This window comes from Lycium ferocissimum, chromosome 5, assembly GCF_029784015.1.
Source record: "Lycium ferocissimum isolate CSIRO_LF1 chromosome 5, AGI_CSIRO_Lferr_CH_V1, whole genome shotgun sequence".
NCBI classification, from domain to species: domain Eukaryota; kingdom Viridiplantae; phylum Streptophyta; class Magnoliopsida; order Solanales; family Solanaceae; genus Lycium; species Lycium ferocissimum.
Window position 1 is genome coordinate 43224740 of NC_081346.1, and position 17129 is coordinate 43241868.

Sequence of the window (17129 nt, forward strand, 5' to 3'; positions counted from 1 at the left end):
TTCTATCTTTTGAAAACAAAGAAGTTATGGAAGCATTTATGAAATCGTACCATAGGGATCATGCCTTTGAAAGAAAGGGACGAGCCTTAACATACCTGATTGATCTCCTACGAATTAACGCTTATTCTCCCGAACTTGCAAATCTACACTCAAGAGAAATTATACTACCGTTAGACTTATCGTCATATGCCTATCTCAAGTCCTTAAACCAAACTCCTTTAGAATCTGCCAAAATTCGGGCAGCAACCAACAACAACAACAACAACAATACCAACATCAACAACAATATTATCAATACCAATATATTCCATAAAACATCCCACACGATGTTTTTCAACATACAACAACAATATACACTTCCTTTCTTCCCAATCAAGGAGCATAATCTCATCAACACACCAACAACATTAGATACCATCTCTATACATGTAAATCAGCCCAGCCACATGGCCACAACATGCTCAAAATAGTCCATAAACACAACAACTACAACACGACACTTTATGACCTTTCCTCCATAACTATTTTCACTTTTAAGACTTGCTAAACCTTCAAATCAACTCAACATAAGAGATAGGATGAAGAACATACCTTATACTTGAATAAATTCAGCCACACCAACTTTCTCAAGACCAAACTTACCACAACATCAAGTAGAAGCAAGAACAATCACCTTTCATGGACTAGTTTGGTGTAATCTTGTTAAATTCTTGATTTAATGGGCTATAAATGTTTGGGGGTTGTGTTGGGAAGTTTCTAGGACTATTGAGAATGTAAAATGCTGAAAAAATAGAGTTAATGGGGGTATTTATACCCCTCATAAGTCGGTTCCACCGACCTTCTCAAGTGGGACCCGCGGAAGCCATTTGGCAGCTTGGAGTCTTTATCATAAAATGGCCATAATTCTTGATCCCGATATCGTATGAGGGCCCACGACCTATGGTTGGAAAGATATTTCAATTATCTACAACTTTCATTTTTTGTGTTTCCAAATTCAAAACTTATAATAGCGTTTTGGCCCCTCCAAGTCAAATCATCCGAAAACGTATCCTTAAATCATCCTTTTGGAGGGCTTATGCACATATTTGGCTTAAGGGTCCTTCTTAAGACTTGCTCAACTTCCCATGTACTACTCATATCACTTTTCATATGTCCTTTATAAAACCCCAACATGTGGGCCCCACCTTAACTTACGGTTACGAGGTATAACTATTCATCAAGTAACGTGTTAAACGATTTACTCCATACGGTCTCCAAATGTCATATATATATATATATATATATATATATATATATGTCGGATATATATAATCTTCATCCGTTTTTAGAATCCTTCATGTATAAATACTTTTTAAGACTCTCCCCTTGAGCTCGATAGTGGTTGGGCAGGAAGCGTCGTTGATGATATGAAAAGCACTTATGGATATGCTTTACACTTGGTTCAAGCATGTTCTCATGGAATTCAAAGAAGCAAGATGTGGTACTCAATCTTTTGCAAAAGCAGAATACATCGCTGCTGCTGGTGCAACAAATCAGGCTCTATGGTTAAGAAAGATTTTACGTGATTTGGAGCAAAATAACATTGAAGCTACTGTCATTAAGGTTGACAATAAGTCAACAATATCTATGGCCAAAAATCCAGTGCAACATGGTCGTAGCAAGCATACAAATATGAAGTTTCACGCTTTCAGGCAATCAGAGAAGGATGACAAAGTTAAGCTTGTTCATTGCATCTCAGATCAACAGATTGCAGACATCATGACCAAGGCTCTTCCTAAGGGGAAATTTGAAGTTCTAAGGGCTAAGCTAGGAGTATCCAAGAAAAATCTCAAGGAGTGTTAGAAAAATGAGATTTTTCTAGATAGTCTTGAATTTAATATTTCCTATTTTGATATTTTTGTTTAGTTTGTAAAGGAATGGTGGTCCTTTTTTTGTGGAATATGTCTTGTAAGAAAGCACAATAGTGGTTGGATAGGTAAGGTGTTTTTAAAGTATATTATGTAGATATATGTGTGTATGCCTTTTGGAATATGATTTGAATGAAAAAGAAAAAAAAAAATAAGTTTTTGCTGAACCTTAGGTTTTTTTCCTCTGAAGTTTCTAAAATTAACAGTTTTATGCTATACTCTGTATGTCTCAGTTTTAATCCAATGAACTTAACATCTATCAATAAAAGTATATTCACTGATATTTACTCATTATTTAATCTCTATATAATTCTATTGTTGTAATCCAGTATAACTTGTTCACCAACCAAACAACCTCTTAACGAAGCTTCAAGGTCATGATCAAGCAAGCCCTGATATAGAGGTATTTTAGTAATTTTGTTATGGATTTCTGAAACCAAAGTATGAATAGAAAATCAGGTTTTTCTTTTATACATATAGCTAGCTTTTGATATAGATTATGAATAATGAAGACTCTTGTGAGTCGGGGGATTGTCCCAAGTTGAATTTCTCTTGAATTACGACATGTTATGTAATTCTCTTATGAAATTAATCTCCTTTCCCCTTGAATTGTATATTTTATATTTTTCAACTTAGCTTGAGGTTTATTGGTAGCATTTTATATTGATCTATTCTTTTCTTGCTTTTAATCGTAGATGGAGATTATTGGTTGTGTTTATCAGGGATTTCAGTAATTAATACTTGATTTTTTATATCCTTTCAACCATAATCCTTAATCTACCTATTTCAAATTTGCTTTCTTCTATCATTTCATAAGTGTTCTTGTTTGGTTGAAGACTTAATTTTCTGTTTCCTTGAATTTAACCGCATTGGGAGTTATCACATCCTTTTGGTCAGGCTTCAACCTATTTCATTCATTTGGAAGAAAGCTATTCCATTTGTTTCCTTTTTCCCCCCACCTCATTCTCTAAGGGGCTATTGGAAGGACAGGGAGTAGCAGGTGGGATGAGGAATAACGAAGAAGTTAGGACATAAAAAATTTTTGTAGAAAAAAATATAATTTCAAGCCTTTTTCTTACATGGAAATTGATGTAGAGGGCGTGCATCCCACCATCTACCTTATAAGTTTTGTGAGAGGGTGAGCAGGTGCTATTAGTTTCACTTTGAAGAAGGTTAATGGTATACCTGCAGAGTTAGCGTGTAAATGATTTTTGGGGGCAACTTTGACGGGTAAAATATGTATTTTACCTTGTTTTTATTGTTGATGCAAGTCGACAATAACTTACAATATCTACATTCCTTGATTGAATGCATATACTGCTTCTCCGACTTGGCTGAAGGATCGACCAAGTCTTGATAGTGTGCTAGTGATAACCAACTACATGTAGCATTTCTTTGGATTGTGCAAGGCACGTCATGTATAGTGTACTGGTACATTTAAAGAGGTTGTCTGTCACAACAGATTCTCAAGGAATATACATAGAACTAGAAGCTGTAATGTAATATTATTGTACACTCGTATACACGAAAAAAAAGACAGGTCGTACAGCCTTCCTACTAGTGATAACACCAGTATCTACAAGCTAAAATATATGTAATCAAAGAAAAGCTAATGTTAACGAGGTGAAATATTAAGAGTAACACCACTAATAAGATCACCACCCGACGCATTGGATGATGCAAATAGGTCTCGGCTTCTAGTATTAGAAAATGAAGATGATGACGTAGTTTCACCAAAACTGGCTTTAGTATCCAAAGGATCGGCATCAGTATATGGCATCATACGGAGTATGGTTTCTAGTGTCCTAACCACCTCCAGCATCGAGGGTCTGTCTTCTGGTTTGTCCTGACAACACTTAAGGGCCAACGCCACAAACTTCTCAGCACATTCAGAGGGGTAAGATCCCATGCTGTTGTCCATTATGGAGAACATTATTCCAGATTTATGAGCCATATTTACCTGTCATTGACAGTTAAAAGGTTTCATTCCTATGCTTTTATTGCTAAAATGTTAGACAAATAATCAAATATCTACTGTTTTTGTATTCCAATAGGTAGGTGTTCATCCAACAGACGTACCTCACGAACAATGTTTTTTCCATGCGAGATAGGATGCATGCCGGTTAAGATCTCCAGAAATACAACCCCAAGGCTGTAGACATCACTTTTATCTGTCATTTTATGGGTCAAGAAATATTCCGGATCAAGGTAACCCTGTGTATATACAACCAGAATCTTATAAGATAATCAGCAGCCAGATCATTGCACAATTATTTCCTTGAAGGTAGAAAATCTACAGCTGAATGATAAGCATAGTCAGACTTACAGGTGTCCCCTTCACCATTGTTGACACATGATTAGGCAGTACACCTTCATCATCCTGAACAGGTGCAAGCCGAGACAATCCAAAATCAGCAACTTTGGCAGTGAGTTTAGAGTCTAAAAGAATATTGCTGGCTTTGATATCCCTGTGGAATATGGGTGGATCAGCTTCAGTATGGAGGTAAAGGATGCCCTTAGATGCCCCAAGTGCGATCCCCAACCTTGCTCCAAACTTCAAATTTCGTTGAGATTTAGCTGTCAAATGATGGAAATCACCTACTCAGATAGCAATAGAAAATATTCTTGACCAAAGTCGATTTAAGTTTATCACAGCCGCATAAAGAAACTAAGAACTCTTGTTATGATAAAGGAAAGGAAGATGGAGTCTATGTTTCTCTGATTATTGAACTTCCTGTGGTATCTTTTCCATGATGCAAACTTTTAGATCGGTCACCACCTTGACATTGGTTTCTCTACCAACACAATAAAAATAATGAAGACACTGTGTCATCAATTCACTGTGGTACTAACAACACTACACATCTATAAATATTGAAACCCCATCCCTGTCTCTTCACTCCTCAATTAGAAGAAATAAATTGAGGATGATTAATTATATTAAAAGCTGGAAAACAGCCGGGAAACAGTGACCTACCAGAAAGCCAGTCTCGCAAAGTTCCACTGGGCATGAACTCATAAACCAGCATCTGCAAACGTATCAACAGAAGACTCATAATTGCTTGACTATATCACCCTTTTTAGCTAATGAAATCATTTAGTCTGCAATCATTTAGTCTGCTACACATTCGGTCTGCTCATTAGCAGCTGAAGTGAGATAGAATGCAAAATGGCCTATAATGCTACACCAAAGAAATATGACTCACTATGATTAACATGATGAATGGTGTGAAATATTAGCGCCTAAAACAGCTGGAATTGAAAAGATTTTCAGATTTCATCATACCTGCTCTCCTTCTTCGTCACAGTACCCAAGCAACACAACTAGATTACGGTGATGTAACCTTGATAATAGTTCTATTTCGGTCAAGAATTCCTTTTGCCCCTGCAGGGATCCTCCTTTTGCTCGCTTGATAGCAACAATTGTTTTGTCAGCTAAAATTCCCCTAAAGACAGAACCATATCCTCCTTCACCAACTTGAGTTGAGCTATCAAAGTTGTTAGTGGCCGAGGCCATTTCTCTGAAGGTGAAACATTTAACGCCATCTACTTTTATAGAGAGCCTTGAAGCTGCAAAGAAAAATACTCGCTCATCCATTTTGCAGAAAGAATTGAATATAGCAGACTTGATAAAATTATAGCTAACCTAATAAGAGAACTTACGCAAACGTTTTCCTGACAAGATGCTTTGATACTTAGCACATCGCCTTGTGATTAATATAGTGGCAATTGTGAAAACAAAGGCAGCAAAAACACCTGCTGCTACAATGCAAGCTATTAGAACGCCTTTGCTTTGTTGTTTACCTTGGATTTCAGTATTTACTGCAGTGATGCAAAGATCATATGAGAAACAAAAGCTCTTATAAAGGAAATATAACAAATGAACCATTATCTGGATTTCTATAACATTGTGGCAACTAAAGAAGTACCAACTTACAAAGAACACATAAGCAAGAAAAGTATAGAAAACAAATGGTGGGGTTAATGTGCATCTATTTTAGAAGTCCATTTACAAATCTTTGGCAATCAGGAACTGACTTTCATCCCCCTGGAAACTTTAACGGCTGAGATCCTTCAGATTTGAAGTTCCCGAAGAGAGAAAGGACCAAAATTACCTGGGTTTTGAACCCCTTGAATTTTCAGTGTTCAAATCAAGTAACTGAGATCCTTCATGTTTCCCCAACTTAAAATATTTGAAGTTTTAAAAAAACTTTGGCTATAGCCAAAGACTTCATTGTCTTTTCCATCCAATATATATATGAAGTTCCTAGAAGATCATGGATTATAGCCTGAGATTCTTTCTGTTGCTTATCCAAACTTTTTCATGTTATGAATCAAGATCGTTTTACTTGTTGACTAGGAGTGTGTTCGGTATGAAAGAAAACATTCAAGAAAATGTATTTCAATTTTCTTATGTTCGGTTGGTCAAAATATATGGGAACATTTTCTCTACGAAAACAAGTTCCTTTAAATCGAGGAAAATGACTTTCTAGTTGAAGTAGGGAAAACAAGTTCCACAAGTGGCATTCCACATTGATTGTGTCTTCCCCACCCTCCAACACACCTCATCTTCACCCCCACCCCTGTAGCCCCCATCCCCACCACCCCACACCCCTACCCTCCACTCCACCTCCCATGGTTTTGCCTAGATTATATACAAATGCTTTTAGGATAACATCTTCTGTTAGGTACCGAACACAAGGAAATAAGCAAGAGACCCACTTATTTTCCTGGAAAACATCTTCCTTCATACCGAACACACCCTAGAAGTGGCAATCATAGTCACATCTTTCAATCTTATCCACAAGTTGTATGTCAATGATTCAATAGTGATGCAATTGTAATAACGCAGCCTAAATCGTTACAAGTTGAATTAGAAAATGAATACTTACAGTATGAATAAGGTCCAAGCAGTGTGAAGTTCAGGAGCTCATATGGTCCAAATAGGTCACTTCCTGGGAACTTCCAAGAGGCAAAAACCTCGCTAATATGCAGAATCTCACTTTTATTGAATGTACTGACCCCAACTAATGGGAAAAGCTTCAAATACATCCTCAGACGAGGTCCTTTCTCCCAAAAATATGAATCGATCCGCAATTGATAAAGGTCCAAGTCAAGGGAACTAGTCACGTAAAACTGGAATAGTTTCTTGTACGGATCAAAATAAGAAATACTAGGACTTTTCAACCTGTATCCAATTCTAAGAGGGGAGGCACAAAAGCACGGTTTAGGTGATTCCGGGACAAATTCATAATAGTTGTCAGTAGGACATGCTTGAATAGGACAAACACCACTGGGCTCTGCTGAATTACTGGGCTCCTCATCTGCTCCAAAGTCAGGGCCACAGTATTGGTCAATGTTTCTGATACTTGTATCACTGCAGACGGGATTTCCTTGAAACCTGGAAATTGTCTGCCAAAGTTAGGGAAGATCATGTAGAAAATGAATTTGAACAAAGTAAAAAATCTAAAAGCATTGTTATTGACATGTTTCTTTTGAGAAGAATTACGTAGATTTTCATTTAAGTATTCAAGAAGATCTCATGAGATTGCAGGAGTTTGGAAAGCAATTTGAAAGACAACATGCTGAAAGATGATCATAATACACGGTCCAAATCAGATACTTATGAATAACTGGAATACAAATTAGTGCATAGTTGAAAACATGAATTTCATAAACAGTAACAAAGATGTACGGTAATTTTAGAACAATAAGTCCTCTAGGAAAACGTGATTAAGAGCCCATTTGGCTTAGCTTATAAGTTGCTGAAAACAGCTTATAAGCTGTTTCAGCTTTTTTGAGTGTTTGGCTGGCCAGCTTATAAGCCATTTTGTGCTTAAAATAAGCCCAAAGCCCAACTTATTTTTTTTTTTTGGCTTATGAGCTGAAAACAGCTTATAAGCTAAGCCAAACGGGCCCTAAGAAAACTTCTGGCCTTTTTCAGACCTAAATTCTCTTTATATTTAGCACAATTACTGTTCTCCACTTTCCTAGATGGGATGTTTCCCTTCTTCAAGAATTGAACAATACCAGTTTCTATCACTGTTGTCTTGATGTGATATACTGCAGAAAAACTCCCTCAGTTCACAAATTTTTTAGAATTACACCGACACGTCAAAAAAAACTTCAAGGCATGTAGTGGACTCAACTTTTACAGAAACGTCCTTCCTCTCTCCATTTGCTCAGGCCTCCTTTAGTTGATCGTTAATTAATTGGGATCTCCACTTCTCAAAACCGACGGACTGTGAACCTTTCACAGTCAACGGTTAATTATGGGTCAATCCTTAGTAATGACTAATGATATATAAGATGAGAGACTCAACAAAAGCTTTATCAGAACTCCTTTTATGCTTGCAGTTTCCCTCTATTTATATCTTTATACCCCCTTTTCATTTTTATTATTTGGTAAAACATTGTCCTTTTTCAAGACTTACGCTGATCAGGACCATAGCCCATAGTTAGGGTCCTCTAGATCTTTACCATTTCATCCTTTGTCACTACTACTAGATGAAAATATGCGACTGAAAATTTCAGAATTCCCTTTTCTATCTCTACCTCCTTTTTTTTTAGCATGCTTTAATGTTCAAACAATGAAAACCTCAAAGGTGCTCTCAACCCCTTGTCCTTTGTATTTTTTTCATTTCCCAAAGCACCATATATGAATTTGCTAAGAGCATGTGTATCGGTGTGTGTGGATAAAACATATCAGAAGTGATTTAATGCATCTTGTGCTTCTTCAAGTAATCCAAGTAATTGTTGCTAGACACACGAGGAAAATCAACGTACTTTTCTTTTTTGGTTTGGAATATTGCTTCTGTTGTTCTATATTCTTTACCCATTTGTTCGTCCTATTGGATGTGGTCCATGAGGACATAAACCAACAGCCAAAATGTTCTATTCTTGAATTTGAAAGAAGATTCATACCTTAGCGTGACATTTACAGGAGGTTCAAAAGCACCCGAAATGTTTGAAAGTGAATTATTCCGCAGATCACTAGGTTTGCAAAATCAATGAAAAAGAGTGGTTAGAAAGAAATTATCATTCAAAGGTTTCACTCAGGAAGTAAATACTTCTACTAGAATAACAAGTGTTATCTTTCTGCTTCACATCTTACATCACAAGTCTGGAAGTTGGAGTAAAGGTCTTCTTTTGCCAAATGTCAGTGGAAATGGAACCATTTAGAAAGTTGCTCTCAAGTGACCTGTGACAAATCCGTTCCACCAATTTGTTAATGGTACATTACCTTCAGCGAAACATTTGATATTGAAAGACAAAGTGAGGATTCTCACAGTTTCTGCAGGGAAGGAAGAAGAGAAAAACTCTTGGGAACAGATCCATTAAGACTGTTATGCGATAGAATACTGCATCATGAGTTTGAAATATTCATTAGAGTTGCTAAGAAGCAAAGGGAAGAAGTAAGAGGAACACAGGCAATTCTGTTGAAATGTTGTGGAAACGAAAGCCAACATGTATCTGAATAGCTCTCAGTCAATTTACTTTAAGGAAATCTAACTATATGAAGAAACTACCAAGATCGAAATCAAGAAGCTTACATAGTTGTCATATTGTTGGAAAGCTTATTCTGTGGTATAGATCCAGAAAGTTGATTCCGGCTGAGATCACTGTATAGCAAGCAGAAGGAAGACATTTTAGGAGATCAACTAGACAAACAATCTTGAAGCAAGACGTATAAACTGAAGCTTATCAAAGGAAGCAGAACAAAACTATAACAAATTTGCACTTACAGATAGCTTAGGTTTCCTATTCTGCTGAAATCAGGAACGGATCCTTGCAAAGAGCAATTTCTGAGACTTCTGCATTATCAGAAGCAGCATTCGATCTTCAGTGAGTGTGTGAGAAGAGGATGCTAACTTCATGTCTATTCTAACATGTTCCATCATGATAAAATATCCCAAAATCTTTCTTTCACAGTTTACACATAACGTGGGCGACCAAATACTTATGTTTCAACTTATTCTTTTCTCATACATCACTTTTTTTGGTAAGTTGTCTTTTCTCATGTATCATGAGTTCATAAGGAGATGAGCATATTTTTATAAAAAGCTTGGAAACAAGTATCAGGATCCATAAATATGAGACATCTATGAGGAAAAGAAAGGTAAAACTGTCATGTGTGAAGATGCAATTTTTTAATGTTTAATCTAAAGCCTACTAGGAATGACAAATGCAATATGTTTTGTAGATTAGTACCCAAATCTCTAAACCACGTGATGAATGAGAAAGGACTGACAAGCATTTTAAATGTCAAGGTGCATAAGCGTACACATACGCATGATTCATTTCCATCATCACTCTAGCATATAGTAGTTATACTATTTCTTTCAGAGTGTGAATAACTATGTTGTTCCTTAGAGATAGCACACTCGTTCTCATCAACGGGACATGAAAGAAAGAAAAAATGAAAATAATAAACTAAAGGACTTTTTTCACGGAGCATTTACAATTTCAGTAATGATGAAAGGTTTCCATAAGAAGCTGGAATATCAGATCCACTGAAATTGTTATTGTCAAGTTGGCTGCATCAAGAAAAGAGGAATAAAACTTTAGTGTCTATGGATCACGGAAAAGGAAACATCAAACACATTGCATTTATAAAACCAAAGCAGCTATCAGAATTACATGAAAGGTTTAAGCTGAAAGCCATTTACATCTCATAAAAGATTTTCTAGTATCCGGCATTGCAAGGGATGGATGGATTTATGATTTACAGAAATAGAAGTGTTCTTAAACTCTATATCTGTTACAAGATGTCTCAGAAAATATGCTCTGTATTATGAGTTGTCTGGCTATTTGGCCAATAAAGCGAGTCAGCTAAGATAAACAAGACAATCTCAGTCAAATAAAAATAACATGTCAATAGCCCTTCAAAAGCTATGACTAGTCTGTTCAATATTTTTTGGTTCAAACGTGACTTTATGTTCTATTTATAAACGAACGGCTTGTCAAAATTGTTAAACCACTTGACAGAAACACATTTAGTGGAAGTGGTTTCTGCAATTAAGTAGGACACGATATAAAATTTACAAAGGGATAACTTGTCAAGAATGTTTAACCACTTGACAGAAAACATTTGGTGAGACTAGTACCCACAATAATATATACAAGGAACTTACAGTATTTCCAGATCTGGAAGTGTAGAAAACTCAGGAGGAAGGTAGCCTGATAGATTGTTATTATCCAGAAGCCTGTTGAAAACAATATTATCATAAGACCATGTAGCAAGCAGGTATTAGCAGAAACAGACAATTTTCAAGAGTTATGCCCCAGAGGCCACTGAAATCATGTGCCTGCAAGAAAAAGAGACAGTTAAGAAGAATCTTCTTGTTAACTTACAAGTGAAGAATAGTGGACAAGTTGGAAAGCTCCTGAGGAATTTGACCACTCAGCGAATTGTTATTGAAGTGGCTGCAGACATATCATATGTTAATTTAAATAAGGACAAAAGCTTAGATTTCATTGCATCTGGAACTTAGCAATCAATTGAGCACTCACATATGTCTGATCCTATTTAAATTAGAAAAGGATTTTGGAATTTCTCCCCATATTTGGTTCTGGTCAATCTGGAATCTGTTGAGATTTGATAGATATCCGAGTTCATCCGCTAAAGAACCTGACAATTGGTTTCCATTCAAAAGCCTGCATGAACATTATTGGTCCAGGGTCAAACCAAAATTGAGATTAATAATTTCGCTAGCACAGCAGAATATCTTAACTTGTTCCAGAACAGCAATTAAGGCCTCCAATATGGGATTACAGGAGCTATTAGCTGTTAATAATATGAATTCATAGTGAATCAGCCTACGGTCAGCTTCTACTGACAGAAAAATAAATAAATAAATTATTTTGCTGCTATATGAGTGTTAGTTGGAGGGTGAGCCGAGGGAGAAATGTGCAAGAAAATGACACTGGAGAAAGGAGTTCAAAAGTCCATTAAGTCAAACTTACAGAAGTTTCAAAGGTGTGATGCTTCCAATCTCTTTTGGTATGCTCCCAGTCAAATCATTCCACATGAAATTTCTTGTTTTAAACAATAAGAAGAGTGAGTAGCATAGATAAGCAAACTATGAAGCCTATCATACTATTATTATCTGTAAGATATAATATTCGTTACAACTTACAAAATTTGAAGACGGGATAGTTTTCCTAGCTCAGGTGCTAAACTTCCAGAGAGATTCTTATTCATCAAACGGCTGTAGAAAGAGTCAAGAGGAAGAGGTTTGACAGTCTTTCATACTTATTCCGAAAAAAAAAAAAAAAAAAGCTTTGACGGCCTCTTTCATGTATTGTGGTCACACAAGCAAAAGAATATATATTTAGTTTGAGGAAATTAAGGCAATGATAAAGAACCCAGAATGAAGAGAGAAGTCAACTAGCAGACTCCAAAAAAATTTGTGCAGCGGACGGATCTGCATAGTGAACAAAAAATTGCTGATACCATATACTACAGAATGCAGAAGAATAACCTACAGTTCTCTGACATGCAAGTACCCATCATCACCAAAAGTGTTATAGCAAAAAACTCCTGTCCAGTTTGAAGTACAGGGATCACCCCGTTTCCAACCCTTCAAGTGCTTCAGACTATCAATCAAACTACCCTTGACGGATATTAGAGCTGAAACTGCAAATAGGAATAGAACTTGGTTAAGTTTCGAAATAAACCACTACAAGAGAAAGTACACACGACTTAACATTTCGCAGATCAATGTGTTAGCTATATCAAGGACATGGTCGACCAGCTTTACACCAGGGACTAATACGGGAAAGTTAATATCTAATTCTCAAGTCTGAAGTGAACTATTAGTATGAATTTAAATATGATGGGGCATACAAGCAAAAAATGAAAAAAATGTGATACCAATATCACGATTTATTTCGTCCAAAAGAAAGTGCTTGTATTTGCAGTATTAGTTGTGATGTCAGAGCAAGGCAGGTTGAAAGGCACAACAATAGTTGCAAAATATTTTTCCCAGACACCTTTGCCCGCTGAGGTACCAAAAGGCCTATATATGATCAGGGGCGGATGCAGTAAGAGGCCAGGGTGTTCAACCGAACACCCTGGACAAAAATTACAGTGTATATTTAGGGTAAATTTTTTGTGTTCATGTACATATATTAACTTTTGAACACCTCTCCATATATTACCGCTGAGGTACCAATTTTTCCGAACACCCTGAGTGAAAATCTATATATGATGCATGGCGGAGACATGGATCTCTCTTTGCCTTCAGAAAGTCAGACAGCCTTAACATAGCGTGGAGAAAACATGGACCTGACTGTCGTGCTCATACTTCACCAAGAGATGAAATGAGGATTAAACATTTCATCCCAGCAAAGGCACAGTTTGGTTTGGCCTTACTATATGCATACTTGAAATGCAAATATTAAATAGGTAGTAAAATTGTAAACACTAACGAGGTGCCCCAAAAATATACTTATTTCTCCAATTCTATCCAACAACAACAACAACATACTCAGTGAAATCCCACAAAGTGTGGTCTGGGGAGGGTAAAGTGGACGCAAACCTTATCCCTTTTGATGAACTAAGAGAAAACATAATGCAGGTAGTAAAGTTGCATCTAACTATCCAATTCTCAGATACTGTTGTCATATGAATTTTGTAAAAGTAGACTTTATCCCCATAACACCTTTCAATATATTGATGCCTGTATCCTCATTTGATGTATTTCTTAGGTTAAACAATAGAAACATGACAGATTTTCTATATAGCAATCTTGATGCAAAAGAACCCATGGAGTAAGCCATAAAAGTCCAGGGATTCTGATATTACACAGCATAACGAACCAATTTCCGAACAGCTTCTTCAATTATTTTATGATGTACTAAGAAAGGCTAAAAAACTAAAGCAAATTCATCTAACAAAGGTGGCTATACACAATTTTGATGAATCAGTTGTATTACTGATGTAGAGATAATCACCAAAATCCTTCTGCAGAACAAGAAGAAGGCTTTATTCGATGATGGAAGTGAAAGGAACACGCCCTTATAAAAGAGATAATTGAAGTTCTGCTTAATGACACTTCCCATCAGCATAAATTGAAAATTAACTTCAACCACCTGGAATTAGCTTGAGGGCTTGCAAGATTTCTTCATTGTTATGTATTACAAAAAATGGGAACACAGATTTTAATTAGACGAAATAAGTTAGTGAGCAGAAAACCTTTAGGCCACGCAAACCCTGGATGTACTAAGGCGTAGTGCAAGAAATATAATCAAAGCTTTAGAGTGTCCATTAGCATAACCTTACAATTGAGGTCTTGCACATTATGTCTTTATCAGTTTACAACTTCACATCACAACTTTTCAACAATTAGAAACACATACGAATTTCTAAGTAATGAAAAAAAGTCAGTTAAAAAAAAATGCTTTAGGAGCAAGGAATGTACTCAATAATACTGCAAGCAGGATAGTTTAAGCATCAGGAGTGGCAGATGAAAACCCACCTTCAGACGGATCGGTTATTTGAGCAACCACAAGAAGCATATAGCAATGAATTGCTGTAGCAAAAACATATATACAATATCTGGGTCCCTCCATCTTGAAGACCTACAAACATTTAAGGCAAAGATAACTCAGGTGGCTGCTTTGCACTCTTATGAAGCAAGAAATTACTATAACTTACTTCTAGATCCAGATTCATTACAAGATTCTTTTAGCGGCTTACTAAGGATTTAAGTAAAACAAAAACCATCTATATTTTGTACACAACCTTTTGGTCTAAAGCCAGTCCTCATTTCGTTAAAACATACTCATAAACCCAGTGGAAGGTTACATAATATAGTACGCTTGATGGAAACGTCTTATTCACTTCCGGTTTTTAAGTAGGACAAGAGCATTCTTTTCCCTATATAGTAAATTTATAAGCAATGAATCTGGTAGTGAATGGAAAACAAAATGAGCAAGCTGTTGAAATTCATGAATATCTCGGGAAGTCAATATTAATTAAAAAAACTAGTGTTCATGTGTTCTTTGTAGAGTCTTTCCAGGTAGCATCAACAAACACTTCCATAAGAAGAAAAGGAGTGAGAGGAAAGCAGTCACTCTTACAAGTCAAGCTCTGTTGGAACTCTTCAGATCAGCAGAGTAAAGTTTGGCATTGGTACAACCAATGTTTGCCACAAATCTTGGGATTAAACACTAATCGACAAGCTACATCAATTCATAGCGTGAAACAATACCAAAAACAAAAACAAAATAAAACAAAAAAACACGAGCATCAAGCAGGAGATTTGAAATCTTAGAAAGATCTCCCCTCAAGGCACATAAATGAGAAGTTCACTATTCCAAACAGATATTTTATATATTCCTTTTCCAGTGCTCAGCATGTCAACTTAATAGGCAATTTTATTTGACAATGTCAGTTTTCAGGCAACTTAAAAAACTGATGTTTGAACTGTTAAACACCTCTTTTCATACAAGTTAGGCTACCTAAAACTAGAAGCAAAATATAAAAAGCTCAATACATTGATCAGCTAATGTGTGCACCTCAATAGATCCATGGACTTAAAATTCTAAGTCTTTACATTTAATGGAGTATTCCTTAAACCAAGTATAATCAATTTGGATAGAGAACTGAACAAGTACCAAGAAACCATAACATCTAGAAAGTGGACCAGTTCATTTCTTATTTTATGATTTTCACTTTTATTTTATTTTGCTCCAAGCAATAAAAAGTAGAATGAAAAATCATAAACCCATAATTATAGCTCAAAAGAAAAGAAAGTATTTGGGCGGGGGGTTGTTGAAATAAAGTACTAATAAAGGTTAAACTTTTAACATAAAACAAGATGAAAAAGTAAGTTAAAGAACCCCAAAAGCTTACTTAGCTAGTAGCATAGCATACCTGAGAAAAGGAAGAATCAAGTGTCAAATGAAAATCAAGAATTTCCAATGATTTCACAGTAGAAAGTTGAATTTAGTACATATTAATTGTGGGGAAAAGTGAAAATGGGTCAAATGGGATTGCCTGGAGAGAAGAAATAAGATTATGATGATTGGTGATGGACTTATGCACACCCAATAATATATAGATAGAAAAATCTACGTGAGTAAGAAATGGCATTGTCGTTGACATGGTTGGTTGATCCATAAGTTGGATTGATACTGATGCAAGAGATATTTTATATACTATTAACAAAGGGGAAAAAAGAAGACTATCATTTGGATTGTTTTATATCAGAAAGTAGGAAAAGTAAACTCTTTCAGGAGGAATTTGTCATGGAGAGTTGTTGGGTGCTTCGGTGAGGATTATATAATAATCAGTAAAATAAGTGCTTCAACTGTGAAAAAAGAGTTACCGTGTTGGAACATGAGACATTGATGGTGAATTCTTGAATATTTTATGGAGGTAAAACACTTGAGCAAGAAGGGGTTGTTTGGTAGCTAGTTTTGAACTGAGTTATATTGGTATTAAATCATGTAATATCATATTTAGTAGCTGGTTAGGAGGTATGTATATAATTAATATGGTGTTTGATTTATAATTTAAAAACTCATATAACTAATATATTTATAAGTTATGAGATAATTTATATATTATTTTATACATAATAGAAGATAAAATAACTAATTTATGCATTATTTTATGCATAATAGAAAGTGAAATAACTAACACATCAAAAAAATTAAATTTATCCTGTATAAAATAAAACATAAATTTTTTTATAATTAATCTTCATATTATTAATACTTGCGTAATTTTAACTATTGACCAAACACCCTTGCCGTGTTGGAAGAGGAGAGAATGATAGGGAATTATAGATTATTATAATTAGAGGTAACACTTGAGTAAGTACAAGTAGCAATCAGGATTTCAGGGAGATGGATGATGTTGACTGCTTTTTGTATATGCCGCAATGAATGTCCAGTCTACGCTGCTCCCAAGTTACGCAGCCTTGTGGGCCATGTAATGCCCTCATCCGCGTCGTATTTCTTTGACAACGGTTCAATCTATTTACGTCCCCCTTATTTAACATGGCGTAGGTAATATCTGAGAGATATTAACCTAGGTAGCTATATTTTAAATTAATTTCTCCTTCTGTTCTAATTTATATGATATAATTTAATAGGACACGAAATTTTAAAAAAAAAAATTAAATCTTGTAATCTAAAATAAGTTAAAGATATTTATGTAGTTATAAATCATCTCGTTAAGCATAAAAGGTAAAGTTAAATTATTGACAA

The 17129-nt window shown here is 35.6% G+C and overlaps 1 protein-coding gene across 6 annotated transcripts; it reads right to left on the reverse strand.

Moving 5' to 3' along the window:
* Positions 1–3387: 3387 nt before the first annotated feature.
* LOC132056831 (probable LRR receptor-like serine/threonine-protein kinase At1g06840) lies at positions 3388–16179 on the reverse strand. 6 transcript variants are annotated; one of them, XM_059449195.1, is made up of 22 exons: positions 15790–16176; positions 14994–15083; positions 14390–14492; positions 12396–12546; positions 12047–12118; positions 11874–11945; positions 11421–11564; positions 11262–11333; positions 11042–11113; positions 10370–10444; positions 9653–9721; positions 9461–9529; positions 9197–9268; positions 9022–9108; positions 8832–8900; positions 6800–7308; positions 5571–5729; positions 5194–5477; positions 4885–4936; positions 4234–4484; positions 3987–4121; positions 3388–3867 (listed from the first exon to the last, which is right to left on the reverse strand). In XM_059449195.1, exons 3-22 carry the CDS (start codon positions 14481–14483, stop codon positions 3523–3525), a joined length of 2853 nt encoding a protein of 950 aa, XP_059305178.1. In that variant the 5' UTR covers positions 14484–14492; positions 14994–15083; positions 15790–16176; the 3' UTR covers positions 3388–3522. The 6 variants fall into 6 exon arrangements, with proteins under 6 accessions (XP_059305178.1, XP_059305180.1, XP_059305181.1 ...); XM_059449197.1 differs by lacking the exon at positions 15790–16176 and adding an exon at positions 15531–15549; XM_059449198.1 differs by lacking the exon at positions 14994–15083.
* Positions 16180–17129: the final 950 nt, after the last annotated feature.